Genomic DNA, 16700 nt, shown 5'->3' with positions numbered 1-16700 from the left:
CACTCGGGCTGGGCAGGAAAGAGAGCGAGGCAGGGAGAGAACGCGGTGTTCAGGGTCTGAGACCAACCTTGATGCCGCCCCAGCCCTGGTGCTGCAGGAAGTCCACGGGCGACACGACCCCGGCCTTGAACGGGAACCGCAGGAGGAAGTCCAGCTCCACTGGGTTCAGCTCCTTCTTCATGGACAAGACCTGAGAGGTGGGGGGCTGGCTTAGCTGTTGTGCCGCAGCTGTGTGGGGGGCGGGGGGTGGGCGGACAGGGGCGCACGGCCCCCACTTGCAGGGGAAACACTGACCAGCCCCTCGTTTGTTTTTATTGGGTCGGCCAAAAAGTTCGCTTGGGTTTTTCCCTCCGCTTCGATGGCTCCCATCAGGGCTCCTTCCCTGGGATGAACTCAGGGGTGTCCCAGGGCAGTGCCTCAAACCCATTGGTCACCAGGAATGGTGTTAAAGTGGGGGCTTGGAGCCACTGGGTCTGAGTCGGAGCCTGAGGCTCTGCATCTCCAGCACCCCCAAAGTGTCCCCTGCACCCCCCCACCTCGCCCCTGGGGGTTCCTCGTGTCCGGGTCCCAGGGCACCGAGGCCGGACGTTACCTGAAAGGCCACCTGTGCGAGGAAGATGAGCTTGTCGCGCTCGAAGAGCCCGCGGGCCGTGTACATGAACACCGAGTAGGTGATCTCGTCCGTCAGGTTGATCACGCGCTGTTTGACCTCGTCGGCGGGGGTGGTCTTCAGGATGGCCTTCTCGAACACCACGTTGAAGGCCTGGGGGTGTCACCGGAGGCAGGGGCTTGGGCACGGCCCCTGAGCCTGCTCCACGCCGCCCATGCTGGCTCTGGTTGGTTTCCGTTGGGGTTCGGGGTCTGGGGGCACTGCTCGGACCCTCACTCCCTGGGCTGGTGCTGGTCAGACCTGGTGCCCCGACTCCCGCCCCTCACGGACACCTGCAGCCCGGACCCGAGGGCCACAGCCCCGGGCCTGGAGGCAGCCGCACCTTGAGTGAGAACTGGTAGATGGGGTTGATCTTGTTGAGGTCGTTCAGGATGAAGTACAGCAGGGATGCCCTCGCTGCGGCCGGCCGGTAGTTCTCTCTCGCCTCGTTGATTTTAACTTCTGTGATTTTTGCCTCTTGCACCTTGAAACAAGCAGTCACAAACCAAAGTCACTTAGGGCGGAAGACCTAAGTAGACTTTCTCCAAAGACAGGCAGATCGCCTAGAGGCACATGGAAATATGCTCACCGTTTCTGACTGTTAGAAAAAAATACACATCAAAACCACAATGAGGTGTCACCTCACACCAGACAGAATGGCCTTCATTAAAAGTTTAGCCTACAAGTCCTGGAGAGGGTATGGAACAAAGGGAAACCTTTGCTGCTCCCACTGTTGGTAGAAATGTAAGTTGGTGCAGCCGTGATGGAGAACAGTACGAAGATTCCTCAAAAAACTTGAAAGAGAACTACCATATGATCCAGGAATCCCACTCCTGGGCATATAACTAGACAAACCATAATTCGAAAACATGCATGCACCGCTGTGTTTATAACAGCACTATTCACAACAGTCAAGACATGGAAATGACCTAAATGTCCATCAGCAGATGAAGATGACGTGCCTGGTGGGCATCCGTGCCCCCCACCCTGTCCTGGGGCCCCGGTGAGGCTGGGACTTCTCTTCTCAATGACCGTCAGCCCACCTGCCATGCCCGCTGTGTGCTATGGCTGGGGGTACGAGGGGGTGGGTCCCTGAGACGGTTTCTTACTTTCTCCTCAATCTCACTGGCCGTATGTTTGGTGGTCTCCAGGTTCTCCACTAAGGCAGTGTCTCCCAGAAAGTTCCCCGATGCGGCCGACAGCCGGGCCAGCAGAGAATCTTCCAGCTCTTTCAGAACAATCTTAAATTCATTCTGGGACTTGGTGAGATTCGCCTGCGAGAGGGGCAGAGACCCGGGAAGGGAACTCAATTGCTGGCACGGCCTGGCCTCCCCATCTTGGGGGCGCTCGGGGGTTCAGAGCCTCTTAACAGCTTAGCCGAGGCCCCTTCAGCTGCCTGTCATGAGCAGTCAGCAAGGGTGTGGGAACCACAGTGGGAGATGTGGGGCCGGGGACCCCTGAGAGCCCACAGGTGTGGCTCGGACAGCCCAGGAGGGGACTGGTACACTGGGGCTGGTAGAAGAGACATTCTTGTGGGCGAGGAGTTCAGTGCTTTTGGGCGTCCGGGGCACCACTGTGGACTCCTGTTCTCTCAGTGAAGTTGTCACTTGATTTAGAATCAGGTTTGGGGGTAGCTGGGGAGGAGGAGTGACTCGTTTTGTTGTACAAAGCACACTCAGTGTGACAAGCGGGGGCCCCTTCAGAGTCACCGGACGTGTGGGTCTTGGAGACCTGCCCCCTCGGTCCGAGCCGCCGCCCGCCCTGCTCCTCCCGTCCCATCGCACCTTTAGCTGCTCCAGGTCTGGGCGCTCCTTCGCTACCACAGCAGCCAAGAGCTGGTCCTCCAGCCCGTCCCTGGTGACCAGGAAGTTGATCAGGGTGCACTGGGCCTGCATCTCGGGCTTGTAGTGGGGGTTGAAGTACTTGGTGTGCAAGATCAGACGGAAGTTGGGGTGGTACTCCACCTCCTTGTCGCCGATCTTAATGTACCTGTGGTCCGTGGAGGGAGGTATTAGGAGGGCCCCCCCAACCCCGGGTGACCTCGGGACAGCAGCACAGACTCCCCTGGGACTCCCGCCAGCCCGGGAGGACAGTCTGGACTTCTAAATGAAATGTTTCACTATAAAGCTGCTTAGAATGAAGGTCTTCCAGAAGCCATCTGCACAATTTCCCACTTAACCAGGAAACCATTTCCCTCTAATGCATATGAAATTGGGACTTCCTGGTAGTCCAGGGGTTAAGAATCTGCCTTCCAAAGCAGGGGATGCGGGCTCGATCCCTGGTTGGGGAACTAAGATCCCACCTGCAGAGGGACAGTTAAGCCCTCAAGCCTCAATTAAGATCCGATGCAGCCAAAATAACAAAAGGAAAAAATTTTTAATAAAAAAACACATAAAATCATGGTGTATTGTGTCGGGGCTCACCCTGATGAATAATCTGAAACTTGGGAAAAAAGAAAACAGAAGACCTTTCCTTCTTGGGGTGCCACCGGCCTTTCTAGAGAAAGCACCTGCTCTTTGGCTAGTCTGTTCTGGTCTTATAGGAGAGTTCACTCAGCCCTGGCTGCATGTCTTACTCATGTGGGAGCCTCTGAAGAAACACTCAGGCCTGGGATGCACCCCAAGGCCATTAACGTCAGAAAGACACTGGCCCCCAAATTCAGAACACCAGGATATCCAGGAGCTCCCTGGGCTAATCTGATGAACAGCCAGGAATGTGGGCTGGCTCGTCCTTGGTGGGGGCTGCTTCTCTCTGGCTCTCCCCTCTGCTACCCCATTTCTGGCTGAGCTCACTTTTGGGGGGGCCTCTAATTTCACCCCTGGGTATCACCACTCAAGCCAGGCCTTCCTCAGAATCTAGCATATCACCACATTTGTCATCTCTATTCTGGGCTTCTGCCCACAGCCCTGCAATTATAGGCGGCTCAGGTCGACTCCGACATTTACATTTTTAAAGCTGATTTACGTTTTTATGTTAGAAAAGTAACATAAGCTCAGTGCATCAACCAATGAATGGATAAACAGAATGTGGCAGATCCACAGAATGGAATATTATTCAGCTGTAAAAAGAACGAAGTATGCATGCTTACTACAGCTTGAAAAGATACTCAGAGAAACCAGGCGTGAATGTCCTAAATGCCACTGGATTGGTTACTTTTGGTTAACTTACGTTATATGAATCTCAGCTAAATAGGAAGAAATAATAATACTGGTTCAAGATTTGCAAAATGCATGAAAACAGGAGAAAAGATGACCGTGAAGGATGGCCGTCTGCAGGCGATCGCTGATGCCGTGTTGGTGTAGGTCTTCCTCCCTAACTGGGATGTGGACCTACCACTGCTCTCCCGGTGGCCCCTCCCAGGGGGCTTCCCCGATCACGCCCATCAGCGTTGTGCTGAAGCCCCTGCGGCTCCGAGGAAAGCCGAGGCTCTGCCCTTCCTCTCCGTCCGGAGGCCAGACCTCGGTGCTGAGGACCTTCACGTGGGGGGACCTGTCACTCACTTTCCCTTTTTGATCGTGTTCCTGCCCAGCAGGGGGTCCAGAACCGGGTCGATGGTCTCGCCAATATTCTCAATGAGCAAGGTGTCCCCTTCTGAGATGGCCTGCTCGATGATGTCCAGATAGCTGTGGGCACAGCATCAGGTCGTGAGGGCCTCGGGGCCCGGTGACCACGCAATCGTGTGCCCCAGGAGGGACAGGAGAGGTGACTGAAGGGCCAGTAGTTCGTTCCTCCCCAGAGGGTCCTTCCGGAGGGGAGCACAGGGCTCTCTGTGTGAATCACCCCCAGGTGGGGAGGTTTGAACATGGAACTGCTTTGTGGCTGCGGAGCTAAACGTTCCACATCTGTGTTTCCTCTCACTGCCCCGCACCCTGGGAAGGCTCTCAGCAGCTGTGTTAGGGGCACTGCGTCCCATCTATGAGAAGAGATGGCAAGACGACCGGCCGCAGCCTCCCAGCCAGCCAGTGACCAGGCAGGACCACCGCGGGTGGGGGTTGAGGTGTCAGCGCTGCCCCTGCAGGAGCGGCAGTGAATGGGGAGAGAGGAGCATCGAGTTCGATTCTTCACTGTCTGTGCTATTCCCCGGGGTCTAAGAACTAAGAAAATCCGAGCCCCCGTGGGCCAGTGTTTGTTTCCAAAGACCCGTCCATTCATTTAACAAGTGAAAGCCTCTGAGTGGGCTTCACGGACTTCTGGCTGAGCTAACAGGCTGGCACCGCCTCTGGAGCCCCCACCCCACCCGCCTCGGTGACCGCGCACCTCTTCTGTCCCAGGCGGATGGCCTTCAGCTCGCTGCCGTATTTGTTTTTGATCCACTTGATGCCCTGCAGCTGGGCATCCACGATGAGGGGCCAGCGCTCCGTGTTGCACAGGATGGTGGCGTTCTCCGTGGACATGCGGTCGCTGGGGAGCCCCTGGTTGTTCCAGGTGGCCACATCTGCGTCGTCGGTCAGCAGGGTCAAGGGGTCCAGACCCTTCGTGATCGGGATCGGGACCTGCCGAGGGGGGCGGTGTGGCCTGACTCACTGCTCGGGTGGAAGCGGCTCTCTGAATAACACGTGGGCCACAGGGGCAGATAGCCGCTCGCAGCAGCTTGGGACCTGGCCAGAAAGGATGTCAGCATCATCCGCGCCAGGCCCCCCTCTGCACCCTGGCTACCCTACAGCCTCTGCCTTGTTCATCGCAGGAGCGACGGTGAGACCTGGCTGGTTCTGCCCTCCCCTCCCCCACAGACCTCCCCAGACGTCCTGATGAACACCACGGGACCTCTTACCTTTAAATGGTTTATGTAAGGGATCCAGAACCTCTCCATCAGCTCGTTGCGGTACTTCTTGGTGAAGTAGCCCACGTAGGAGACGAAGGCAGAGATCAGCAGGACGTCGCCACACAGCGTGATGCCCTGGCCTTTGAAGCTCTCCACCGACTCGGCCCAGCGGACGTTTTCTGACGCCAGTCCTCCCACTAGCCTGAGGTGGGGGCCGGGGGTCAGTGGACGAGAGAGGAGCCCGTGCTCCCGGCGGGAGGGAGGGCAGGCTGGAGGGATGGGAAAGGTGTGCTTCCATCTGTACCATGGACCTCGTGGCTTCAAAGCCTTCCTTTGCTCAGTGGTTCAGGAGCGAGTGTGCTTTGTGGGGAGTTTGGGGGAGAAAACGCTTTAGGGAAGCAAAGCTAATGTTTTCTGGGTGCGGTTGGGGACGCCGAGCTTCTGTCCCCAGGGTGCTGGCCTCACAAGCACTCTATGCTATCTGACCACGTGACCTGACCACCGAGGCCACTGCCTGGACACTGCTGAGCACATGCTTTGGGCAGTGGCTAGTCCATTGGCGGCCACCTGGCCCCGTGTGGGGTGGGGACTCCAGGCTGTGCTTCGTGCTTCTCAGGCCACTAGCCCGAGGGCTGGTCCCCAACCCTGAACAGCACACCCAGCGTCCGAGAGCAGGGCCAGGTTTGCAGAAGTACAGATGCCCGATTAGGCTCATGGAGGTGTGTCTCTGGCATCACCTGAGCAGCCCTTCTTCTGGGTGACTGAAAGACCACCTTTGACTGTCCCAGCAGAGCTGAGTCCACATCCCACCGGAGGCCAGGTAGGCAGCCTTGGGACCTCCCAGCGTTAATCCTCATGACTCTCTGTGCTCAGAAAGTGGGGGCTGCACCTGGGGCTTATCCCCCAAGAGGCCGTTCTGTGGGCTCATCCCTTTTGGGGGTGGTGGGTCTGAGGACAGGATGGGTCTTGTGACAGGGTGTGGGGGCGAGGTACCTGTTAGCCAGCGAGATCACCCTATTGGTGGCATCAGCCTCCTGCTGGCACTTGATCTTCTCGGCTGTCGCTTTCTCAAATGCCGACGTCAGGTTGCTCAGATTGGCGTTGAGCTCCTGGAAAGACAAGGTGGGAAGGCCCTGAAATCGGGATGCCCCTGGCTCTCCTGGGAGTAGAGGCAGCTGAGCCCTGGGAGGGCTGAGATCCCCGAGGGGCCTGAGGGCCGCAAGCACGGCCGAGGCAGGCGGCCTCCAGGGTGTTCCGGGCCCCACGTCAGATGCTCAGTAATTGACAGGGGTGGCCAGGCCAACCCCTCTCAGGCGGAGATGGTGGCCAGCCGCACCGCGGGCCGCACTCACGGCAATCTTGTTCTTGATGCGGGAGAGCTTCTCCTGGGCCTCGGCCAGCTCAGCGTTGGCCTCCTCCAGGGCCTGCCTCTTGGGGGCCACGTCGCAGTAGACCTCGTAGAAGCGGACGATGTTGATGCACCAAGAGCACAGGCCCGCGGCAGCCGCGGACTTTGAGCGGATGAACTCGGGGTCGAAGGTCGGGTTGCCTTGGTAGGGCCTGGGGAGCGAGTGACAGCAGGCTGGGGACACAGGCTCCCGCCACCCTGCACCTGCCTGCAGCTCCGCATCTGTCTGCGACTCCAGTGCCCATTACGAGCCGTAGGAGGAGCAGAACGTTTAACTTACTATCTCCTGGCATCTTCATGATCACAGAAAGAAGAAGATAAGATAATAAGAAGATAATTCCTCTGGAGTGGAATTAAGGGTATGAAAGGGAAAAAAGTGAAAGTCGCGAGTTGTGTCCGACTCTTTGCGACCCCACGGACTGTACAGTCCATGGAGTTCTCCAGGCCAGAATACTGGAGGGGGTAGCCTATCCCTTCTGCAGCGGACCTTCCCGATCCAGGAACTGAACCAGGGTCTCCTGCGTTGGAGGCAGATTCTTTACCAACTGAGCTATCAGGGAAGCCTATGAAAGGGAAAAGAAGTAGTGATTTCAAGATGAAGAAAAGCTGCTGCTTCCCCCCCTTAACTCTCTGTTCCCTGCTGCTTCTATAGCTGGTCTCGCTTTCATTCTGCAACCACTCCGGCCCTCAGCAAGAAAACTGGTGCTGGGGGGATGGCAACTTGCCCAGATTTATGCCCACAGGAAGTGTCGGAACCAGGGCCCAGTTTTCCAGCATCACCGGTGAGGCTCAGGCTCTACATACAGGTGAGACTTCAAAGAGGTGACGTTAAGGTGTTATCTTACGAAAGTGATGAGGAACAGTGCCCGCAGATGCAGCTAAGAAGCTCTAGAAACTAGTGTTTTTAAAATAATGGTGACATCATTGAGCGTTAACAGACTGAGCTGTCTGCAGAAGGAATTCTGAATGGATGATTCAAAAATCATAACTGAAGTGTGATTTGAGTTTAGGTGGGGAACACAGCCCATCACCTCCTCTATCTGGCATTTTTTACACTCTATTTAGGTGGTGGGTCTGCATCTGTTAAGCACACTCCAGACAGCATGGGGAGGTGGCAGTTGCGAAGTTTGCTGGGTGACAAGGAGAAGACATTTATCATGGCACTGTTTATGATGGCAGAAGCGGAGACAGCCTAGACCCTCAACAGCGCAGGTATAGTTAAGTAAATTACAATTCATCTGTGGTTAAAAAAAAAAAAAAGAAACAGATCAAGTGTTTTGACAAGATAGGGAAAAGATTTTTTTCTCCTGCAATGTTAAGTAAAAAATAAAAAGCAGAACAGATAATTGCATATACACAGTATTCTTTCAACTACCAGGGGGAAATCTTTAGAAGAAAGACTGAAAGGAAACATGCCAAATGTTAACACAGACCACCTCCTGGAGGCGAGTCTGGAAGTGTTTCTCTTGAACTTCACACTATTCCTTAGTCATCAAATGCTTTTCATTCGTCCAGCTCTCTTCTGATACAGATGGAACCGAGAGGCTGGGGTCTCACCTGGGCTCACTGGGGTCATGGGAAGGCCTCCCTTTCTCGCTTGGGGTCAGGTCAGCTTGGCCCTGAACTTGGGTTGGGGGGGATGGCTAGGCACAGAGTGCTCACAAGTGCGTGCGTGCTAAGTCACTTCAGTCGTATCCGACTCTTTGTGACCCCGTGGACTGTCGCCCCCAGGCTCCTCTGTCCATGGGATTCTCCAGGCAAGAGTACTGGAGAGGATTGCCGTGCCCTCCTCCACGGGATCTTCCTGACCCAAGGAGCGAACCTGTGTCTTTTACGGCTCCTGCGTTGGCAGGCGGGGTTCTTTGCCACTGGCGCTACCTGGGAAGCCTGCTCACAAGTGCAGTGCTCACCAATGCTGGTGTTACTGGATTTACGGGGCAAGGTGTGGAAGCGCCCACTCTACATATCCTTTCCAAGTCCCACCTCAAGACAGACTAGGACCTGGGGCCCTTTGCTGCAGTGACTGCACCTGGACAAGTGTCTCCTTGAGCAACAAATGCAAAGAAACTATAAGGGACTAAAAATAACTACATGCGTGCACAGCTGGGACAAATTATGAACAAGACACAAAAAGGCTAAAACCCACTGCTACTTCTAAAGTGCCAGGAGCAAAAGCAGGGTCCTGTACTGATCCCTGCACGCAGCACCACCCAGGGGGTGGGTAGACCACCCCTCCAACCCCACCCTCACCCCATTTAAGAAGCTAGATCGACCAAGGTTGGGGAGACAGAGGGTGATGAGGCTCCCCCCGGGCTTGGGATCACGTTTCACCTTGATGCCCTGGCAGCCAGGTCCAGGTAAATGCACCCAGACTCTTGCCTGCTGGCTGTGGGGTCCCGCCTTCTCTGTACCGCCCAAGACCCTGCCCTGCCCCCAGCAAGCACAGGCTTCCCTTGGGATCACGTGGTGTGGGGCCACGGATAGGTAGGAGGAAGTTGGGGTCCCGCCTTCACTGTGTCGCTCAAGACCCTGCCCTGCCCTCAGCAAGCACAGGCTTCCCTTGGGACCATGTGGTGTGGGGCCAGGGACAGGTGGGAGGAGGTTCATGACCGCACAGGGCCTGAACGTGATGTGCTCCTGACAGGATGAGACCTGGGCAGACCCCATGGGGGCAGCCGAGCCCTGACTCACTTGAACGCTTTCAGGCAGGCCTCAGGGATGTGCTCCTTGTCGAACTTTTTCAAGGAATCCAGGAAGGTGTCCACTTTGCCCATCATGATTTTCGCAGCTTTCCAGCTCTTGTCCTTGGGGATCTTGCCCCCAGGTGCAGTCAGAATCATCACAGCAGCCGTGACGTTGACCACGGCATCCGGGGGGGACCCGAAGGACTTCAGCTCAGTCAGGTTGTTCTGCAGAGACAGGTGGACGGACCTGAGTGGGGATTTAGCCCTGAGCAGGACCGGGAGGTCCTGGCGATGACCCCACGGAATCTCCTCTCAGCTTGGGGGTCCCGGTCCCTGATTCTTACTCCTCCTCCTGCCCTCACCTTGTTCAGGGTGTCAAGAGCCTCTTGCGCGGCCAGCAGGGCCGGCTCTGCCTTGGCCAGGTCCGTTTCACAGGCCTTTTGTTTCTCGGTGACATTCTGGAAGGAAGCCAGATGGGAAAGATGGATGCTGGGGTCCATGTGGATGGTGCGTGTGAAAGGGGACCCTGAAGGGTGGCGAGGAGGGGTGAGGACGGGCACTCCCCTCTGCTCTCACTCTCTGGGTCACCATCTGGAGTCTACCTTCCTGCCCCCAAACGCCTGCTGGCTCCTTTGCCCAAAAACACTCAGGTCAGAAGGCCCTGGGCCGTCAGCTGACCTGGGATTCAGGAAGGGGAACACTGCCTTCTCTTGGCTCCAGCTTCCAGGCCCAGAGGAGAAACCTGGGCCCATGCAGGCCACTCCCCAGGGCTTTGAGGCCTCGTCTCTTGGTGCCATTGTGGAATTCCTCCAGATTGGGCCAGTTTCGGAGGTGCAGGCCATCCTCCTCTTAAAGTGAGAACACCCGTATTCACACATCTATCCATTCATTCACGCATGCATGCGTTCACTCGGGTTGGGAAGAACCTCTCTGAGCTTCCAGGCACCAGAGAGATTGGGAGAAGCTTCCTATCAATCAATCAGGACCTGAGTGACAGCAGAGGAAGACGAAGAAGGCCATGGGGGCTGGGAGCTGTGCTGGACACGGGGGAGGGTGGATAGAAGGAAGAAGGTCCCTCTGCAAAGAACCTTCTGGAGAAGCCCACCCTGTGCCCGACTTCAGGGAACAGGGCCTGGAAGGCACTGACTTGGCCGGCGGTGCTGGGAGCAGCCCCCAGCCTCCCTGAGTACGTGTGGGTGGGCCCTTTTGGGATCCGGGGTTGGAGAGGGGTGGGCGCCCAGACATTAAGCTGCATGTGAGTATCAAAAGGCAGGTCCCAGGGTTCAAGGCGCAGGTGTGGGCCCTGGCTCGGATATTGGCTGTATCACTTGCTAATTTTGAGATGTCAGGCACATTTCCGGCCACCCTAACAGGGCTGTGGTCATACAGCTGACCATGAGGGATCGAGCGGAGCTCCTGGGACCCTCCCTCGTTCCAGCGCTGGTGGGAAGTATTCAGGCCTCCCACTCCTGTCAGCCGTGGGAGGAGGCTGACTCAGGCCCGCTCAAGAGACAGCAGACAATTACTGAGGCTCTTAATTTAGACCCTCAGGCAGAGGCATGACTGATGACGCAAAGGGCACGCAGACGGGTGATGAGAAATCAGCCCAACCACAGGGAGCTTCAGTGTGGAGCCCACCAGAGTCGGGGGTGTTGGAACCTCTGGGGGCTCCTGGTGTAGGAAGTCTGAGGCCCAGGGCTCTGAGGCCATCTTCTCAAGCCTTGATGTGCTCACATGATTATGTCCCTCAGATGCAGACCCGGTTCAGCAGAACCGGGGTCTGGGAACCTGCATTTCTTACCAGCTCAGGAGATGCCACTTCGGGGCCCTGGGAGGGCAGCCCTCTGCTGAGCCAGGGGCCCTGCATTTAGGGGAGGTGCCCTCCCTGCAGGAGTCCTGCTGGGTTGCCAGGGCCCGCAGGGAGATACTGGTCACTCGGGGAAGGTGCCTGGCCGAGTGGAGCTGCCCACCGCCTACCTTGTTGATGACCTCCACCTTGATCTCCTCCTCATCAGCAATGGCTTTCTCCTTGCTGACTTTCTCGGTCTCCACACCCACCACATGGATCAGCTTGTCCGCGTTCTCGTTTTTCTGCTTGAGCTCTGCCTCCTGAACCGCCAGCTTGGCTTTTAAATCGTCCACCTGGAGGGGGAGGTGAGGGAGACGGGTAGGCTGGGGTCCCGGCCAGTTGCTTTCTGCTCCCTGGGGTGCATTTCTCTGTGCTTTTTCAGCTTCTCCAAGGTAAGTATTCATTGAGCACCAGCTGTGTACACAGGGTCATCACAAGTATAAGACCCATTCCTGAGGCTTGGGGAGGCGGCAGTCAAGGTGGCCGGGGTGCCGAGGAGTCGTGGGGAGGCTGGTGGGTGGGGCTGTGAGAGCTGGGGGCTGGGGATGAAATGCTGCCTTGGGTGCTCGGGTGAGGCCCCAAGAGGCTGGGTGGAGAGGGTACTGGGAAGTGGTGAGTGATGGGGTGAGACATCCTTCCCCATCTGGGTGATTTCTACCATTGGGGAAGCCCCTTGGGTGCTGTAACTGCCCTCTCCTGAGCTCGTTCACTGTGTCCTAGGACCACTTCCGGAAGGTATATTTGGGGAAAAAGAAACGCCCGCTGGGCCAGGCTCCTCTTTCTTTCCTCTCCAGGGAGGGGGCAGGCCACTTCTCAGCTCCTGTAAGCGCTTTCTTGGACATCCCCCACCACTATGTGCCCCTCTCGACCCCCAAGGGGTGGCCGGACGCATGTAGCTCCGCCTGTGTCGGGGGTTGTTCCCCACCTGCACCTTTGGCCAGGAGGCAGGGACTCGGGGGCTGTCTACCAGGCTCCCTGGGGAGACGCCAACAGTGGGCAGTAAAGAGGGAGCCCGGGCTACACCAGGGAAGACCCTCAAAACCAGGCAGAAGACTAAAAATTAACGTGGCGTGAAAGTACAGCAGACACTGTTCCATCGGGGCACGGCAGTGTGAACAGTGCCCTAGGATGGACCCACCTTCAAGAGCTGCACCCAACGGGGTGAGCAAACCCCTCCAGACTCAGGCCCTCCCTCCCCAAGGAAGCGCCTGACCTGGCCTCAGCATCCCGAGAGGATCTGGGACCCGCTGTCACGGTCAACACCCTCACTCTAGTTTACAAGTGGAAGTTTCCCCAAGGCGGGGGTCCTGGTCCCCTTACCAACATGTCACATGTCTGGGGGATGGTTCCGGAAGCTCGTCCCGTGGCCCCATTCTCCTCTTACCTGAGAGGCCGTGCTCTGCAGCTTCATCAGCCCGTTCTCCAGCCTCTCGATCTTGGCGACCAGCTCCATCCTCTTCTTGGCCAGCAGGTTCTGGTACAGCTTGATCTGCTCCAGGAAGGTTTTGGGCGTGGTGTAGTTGTAGCGCCTCTCGGTGGCCAGGTACACCTTGGACATCTCGTTGACAGTCGTGTGTACGTAGGACATGAAGAGGCTGATGGAGGCCTTGACTTCCGGCTACAAAGACAGGCAGGCCATTCACTCCCCAGTGCCCTGGTGGAAGCGACCCGGGGAAGAGGAGGCTGCTGGCCACAGTGGACCACAAGGTGGATTCCCTTACTTGCCAAGGACCCTGGATGAGAGGGACCCCCCTCTCAGTCTTGGCAGCTCAGGTGCCCAGTGAGGCTCGAGATGACAAGGCCTGCAGGGCTCTCATGGGCAATGGTGACGTGGCACCACCAGGGCACCTTTTCACAGCCGAGGTGATGACGGTTCTGAGTCACACATTCATATATTCAGCATATTTGAATAACCAGGATGTCTGTAAGCATGTATTGGGCATTTCCTGTTGTGGGCCTGGGGGGTTAGTAACTCCTTTCCCAGCCTCCTCTGTCCTGTGTCCATGTCAGGATCACAGCCCCTACCACCTGGGCCCCGCCAACCTGCCCGAAGACAAGCACTGGGAGCTTTGCCCCACGAATTGTCTGAGCAACATTTGTACACGCATGCTAAGTCGCTTCAATTGTGTCTGACTCTTTGCGACCCCATGGACAGCAGCCCGCCAGATTTCTCTGCCCACTGGGGTTCTCCAGGCAAGAACACTGGAGTGGGTTGCCATTTCCTTCTCCAGGGGATCTTCCTGACTCAGGGATCGAACCTGGGTCTCCTCCACTGTAGGCAGATTCCTTACTAACTGAGCTACCAGGGAAGCCCTTCTTTATCACTAGCGCCACCTTGATTTGGGAAGGTATTCATCCGACACACATTTCTTTGGCATCTACTTGGCAGCCCTCACTGGTGCCGGTGGTGGAGCCATTCCCTGGTCCTAGGAGGCCCCCGCCTCTATGTTCACTTGGGGCGTGGAGGACACGTGGTCGGAGCTGCATTCCCAGGAATGGCTCATCCCGCAGCTGAACGCTCTAACCATGCAAGCAGGGAACTTTGCCCATCTTTAAAAGCCAGGGAGGAGGTTAATTTCAGGCTTATTTTATCCCACTGAATATGTGTTCAAAATAAATCAGACACAATAACCACGTGGGATTTTTTTCTAGGCTTGCGATTACTTGCATCAGCTGGGTCAGAGTTTAATGACCATTTCTAGGCCAGCAATGAACTCAGATGGTGAATGTGGGCACTGTCTTTTGATAAAACACAGACACCGTAAATGGAAGGTAAAAAGTAAAAGAAGACTTATGTTGCCCCATTGTACTTGTCTTGCCCTATGAAAGGCAGGTTACAGGTGAGGGAGCAGCCCCGGGCAGAGCCCCTTGGGCTGAGCCGTGTTGGGGCTCAAGGCAGGAGGAAAAAGTGTGCACCTGTATACATGGATCAAAGTAAACATGAGCTCGGCAACAGGCTCCCACCAGGGACCGTGTTCAAAGCCCGAGCTTCTCCATCTGTTCTCACGTGGGCATCACACCTCCCTGAACTGGCCCTGTGGAGCACAGGACCCCCAGCTGGTTGAAATGACCATTCCCCTGTAAGAGTGACTCAGGGCCACAAGATCAACAAATGATGACCTTTGTTTATAAGTTTGATGTTTTGAATGTTGCAGCATTGATTTTTAAAAAATACCGCATTGAAACATTGCTGATCTTAGTGCAGTTTTTGGTGCCCCGTTAAGTTTTGCGCCCAAGGCGAGTGCCTCACCCTAATCCCGTCCCTGGAGGTAGATGACAGGGACCCCTCCCTCCCAGCTCTGTGCCCCGAGACTCACCTGAATCCCCTCCGTGTCCTCAAGGAAGCGTGCGCTGACGGACACCAGGGCGTCCTCCGGCCACTCGTGGAACCAGTTGATGGCCGTGCAGTTGACCACAGCGGGGAATTTTCTTGCTCGCACTCGCAGGATGGAGCCCACAGGGGAGAAACACAGGATCACCTAGAAGAGGACACAGAGGTTGCTCGCTGGGGGACGGCAGTGCCAAACGGTGCTGCTTTTGCAGAAATCCCGTTTAGAAGGGAAACTCTGTGAGTGGTGTTTGTCTCCAAGTGCAGGGGCGGGGGTGGGGTGGTGGTGCGGAGAACATTCCCCATTCTGGGCGAGAAGTGTGGCCATTTCATGATGTGGGGGTGCAGGGGAGCCCAAGCTCTCCTGAGGTGGCCCTCGCAAAGACGGAAGGATGGCTGGGTGCCAGAGGGAGTGGGGAGTGGGCATCCATGCTGGGCAGCGAGGACGCAGGTCCCTTTAGCAAGTCTGGTCCTTGTGGGGAGGGAGGTACGAGAAGAGCAGTGCCACCTGGCCAGGGGCGGGGAGGGGCAGAGGGCAGCTCTCCTACTGGACACAGACCGGAAGGGAGAGAAGGACCCAACACGTACTCAGTCTAACTCGAGTAGCTTAGCCAGCATCCCCCAAGAGGGAATGTGGAAGGTCAAGGTGAACTAATCTATTTAACGAGCTCTATGGGAGAGGAGTGCATACAGAAAACACTTCTTTTCGGCCACGGGGCACTACTAACAGCCCACCTCCACCAGGCAGCCCACTGGAACTCTCCTAAGAGTTTTCCACTTCCTGTGCGAGGTAGAACAGCCCCCAACTCCTCCCCAAGTGAAGACCCAGCCTAGAAGACCCCCCGGAACCCTCCAGGCCCCAGGCCCCCCTACCTTCAGGTTCCTGCGCACTTTGTCAATGAAGAACTTCCAGCACGCCTCTCGGGTATCTGTCAGGCCGAGGGACTTCACCTGGGGCCGCATGGAGGAGATGATGTTCTCCACCTCGTCATCCATGAACAGCCCCGGGATCTCCCCCGAGGCCAGCAGATCGTTGATTAGCACCAGGAACTGCTCCTCGGCCACCTGGGAGTCGGTCATCAGGAACACCGAGGGAACGTTCTTCACGGCCGACTTGATGTACTGGGCGCCAAGGTCGAGCTGGACCCCAGGAAGACACCCTTAGAGGTCTCACCAAGAAGATGCTCATTCAGAAGCATCTCGCACCACCACCCAGGGCAGGGGGGCACCTTCGGATCGGCCCCGTAAGAAACGGCAGGGTCTGTAGATGGAGACTTAGGGCCCCGAGGGGAGGAGGCCCACTTGTGAAGGCACCACTTTCCAAAGCGCCAAACTGGAAGCATCCCCGGGGTCCCTGGGCTGCTGACACATGGCTGGCCCGTCACTCAGCTTAAAGCATTTCTTCAGAGGGTCTGGCCCAGCTCTGGGGGCCACTACTCTGGCCCCAGGAAGAGGGCTCCTAAAAGTCAAGAGCGTGCCACTGCCTGGCCTGGGGACTGTGTGTAGGGGGCCTGGGGAGCTGACCCAGCGGGTGGGAGCCCGGCTAAGCCCCCACGGCCACAAGTGCAGGCAGAGCACTGGGCCACGACGAGGGACTCGCTCTGTCTCTCCCTTCTCATTGCACCACCCGGATCCAGCCTTTGTGGGTCACCGGGGCTCCTGCGGCACCCCCCGCCCACCATCACCCCTGAGCAATCTCTGCTGTCTTCAAGCCATCTTCCACTTTGCCCCAGAACACCACCACATCCTGCCCCTCCTCTGCCTAAATGTCCTTGATGGTATCTTGTTTTCTTGGGACCATATGTCCAGGATTTTCCATGAGGCACATGATGGCCCTCGGGCTTGGATTCTGACCCTTCCCCTCGCCCCCAAGTCTCCGGCTTCCAGGGGGCGCCCATGGCTGTTGGTGTGACTTTATAATATAATCATGAACGTATCTGTTATACTAACAACATATACCTTGTTAACTTCTTACTGCAACACTACTATCAGAACAATAATAATCCATCTTCTAACCGTT

The 16700-nt window shown here is 56.7% G+C and overlaps 2 protein-coding genes across 5 annotated transcripts in view; one reads left to right on the top strand and one right to left on the bottom strand.

Annotated features, from left to right (window-relative positions):
• The window catches only part of PGS1 (phosphatidylglycerophosphate synthase 1), a 65633-nt gene extending 50915 nt beyond the window's left edge, over positions 1 to 14718 (top strand). For both annotated transcript variants that reach the window (XR_003506825.1, XM_027518336.1), the window contains exon 10: positions 14694 to 14718. The gene's annotated coding sequence lies outside the window, so the exon portion shown is untranslated. The remainder of the gene's footprint in view (positions 1 to 14693) is intronic.
• DNAH17 (dynein axonemal heavy chain 17) overlaps positions 1 to 16700 on the bottom strand; it is a 93693-nt gene that overhangs the window by 14477 nt on the left and 62516 nt on the right. Inside the window, exons 54-69 of one of the 3 annotated variants that reach the window (XM_027518330.1) lie at positions 15554 to 15820; positions 14670 to 14831; positions 12737 to 12970; positions 11481 to 11645; positions 9866 to 9961; positions 9511 to 9728; positions 6764 to 6971; positions 6405 to 6520; positions 5421 to 5613; positions 4907 to 5142; positions 4150 to 4272; positions 2434 to 2638; positions 1759 to 1923; positions 993 to 1133; positions 593 to 763; positions 68 to 190 (exon numbers count right to left, since the gene is read on the bottom strand). In XM_027518330.1, coding sequence (XP_027374131.1) covers positions 68 to 190; positions 593 to 763; positions 993 to 1133; positions 1759 to 1923; positions 2434 to 2638; positions 4150 to 4272; positions 4907 to 5142; positions 5421 to 5613; positions 6405 to 6520; positions 6764 to 6971; positions 9511 to 9728; positions 9866 to 9961; positions 11481 to 11645; positions 12737 to 12970; positions 14670 to 14831; positions 15554 to 15820 — 2823 coding nt within the window. Of the gene's footprint in view, positions 1 to 67; positions 191 to 592; positions 764 to 992; positions 1134 to 1758; positions 1924 to 2433; positions 2639 to 4149; positions 4273 to 4906; positions 5143 to 5420; positions 5614 to 6404; positions 6521 to 6763; positions 6972 to 9510; positions 9729 to 9865; positions 9962 to 11480; positions 11646 to 12736; positions 12971 to 13073; positions 13239 to 14669; positions 14832 to 15553; positions 15821 to 16700 lie in introns of those variants that run through there. The other 2 variants (XM_027518328.1, XM_027518329.1) reach the window with 2 other exon arrangements.

This window comes from Bos indicus x Bos taurus, chromosome 19 (genome assembly GCF_003369695.1).
Source record: "Bos indicus x Bos taurus breed Angus x Brahman F1 hybrid chromosome 19, Bos_hybrid_MaternalHap_v2.0, whole genome shotgun sequence".
Taxonomy (NCBI): Eukaryota; Metazoa; Chordata; class Mammalia; order Artiodactyla; family Bovidae; genus Bos; species Bos indicus x Bos taurus.
Note: the sequence above shows the minus strand (reverse complement) of the source record. Positions and strands in the feature narration are given on the sequence as shown.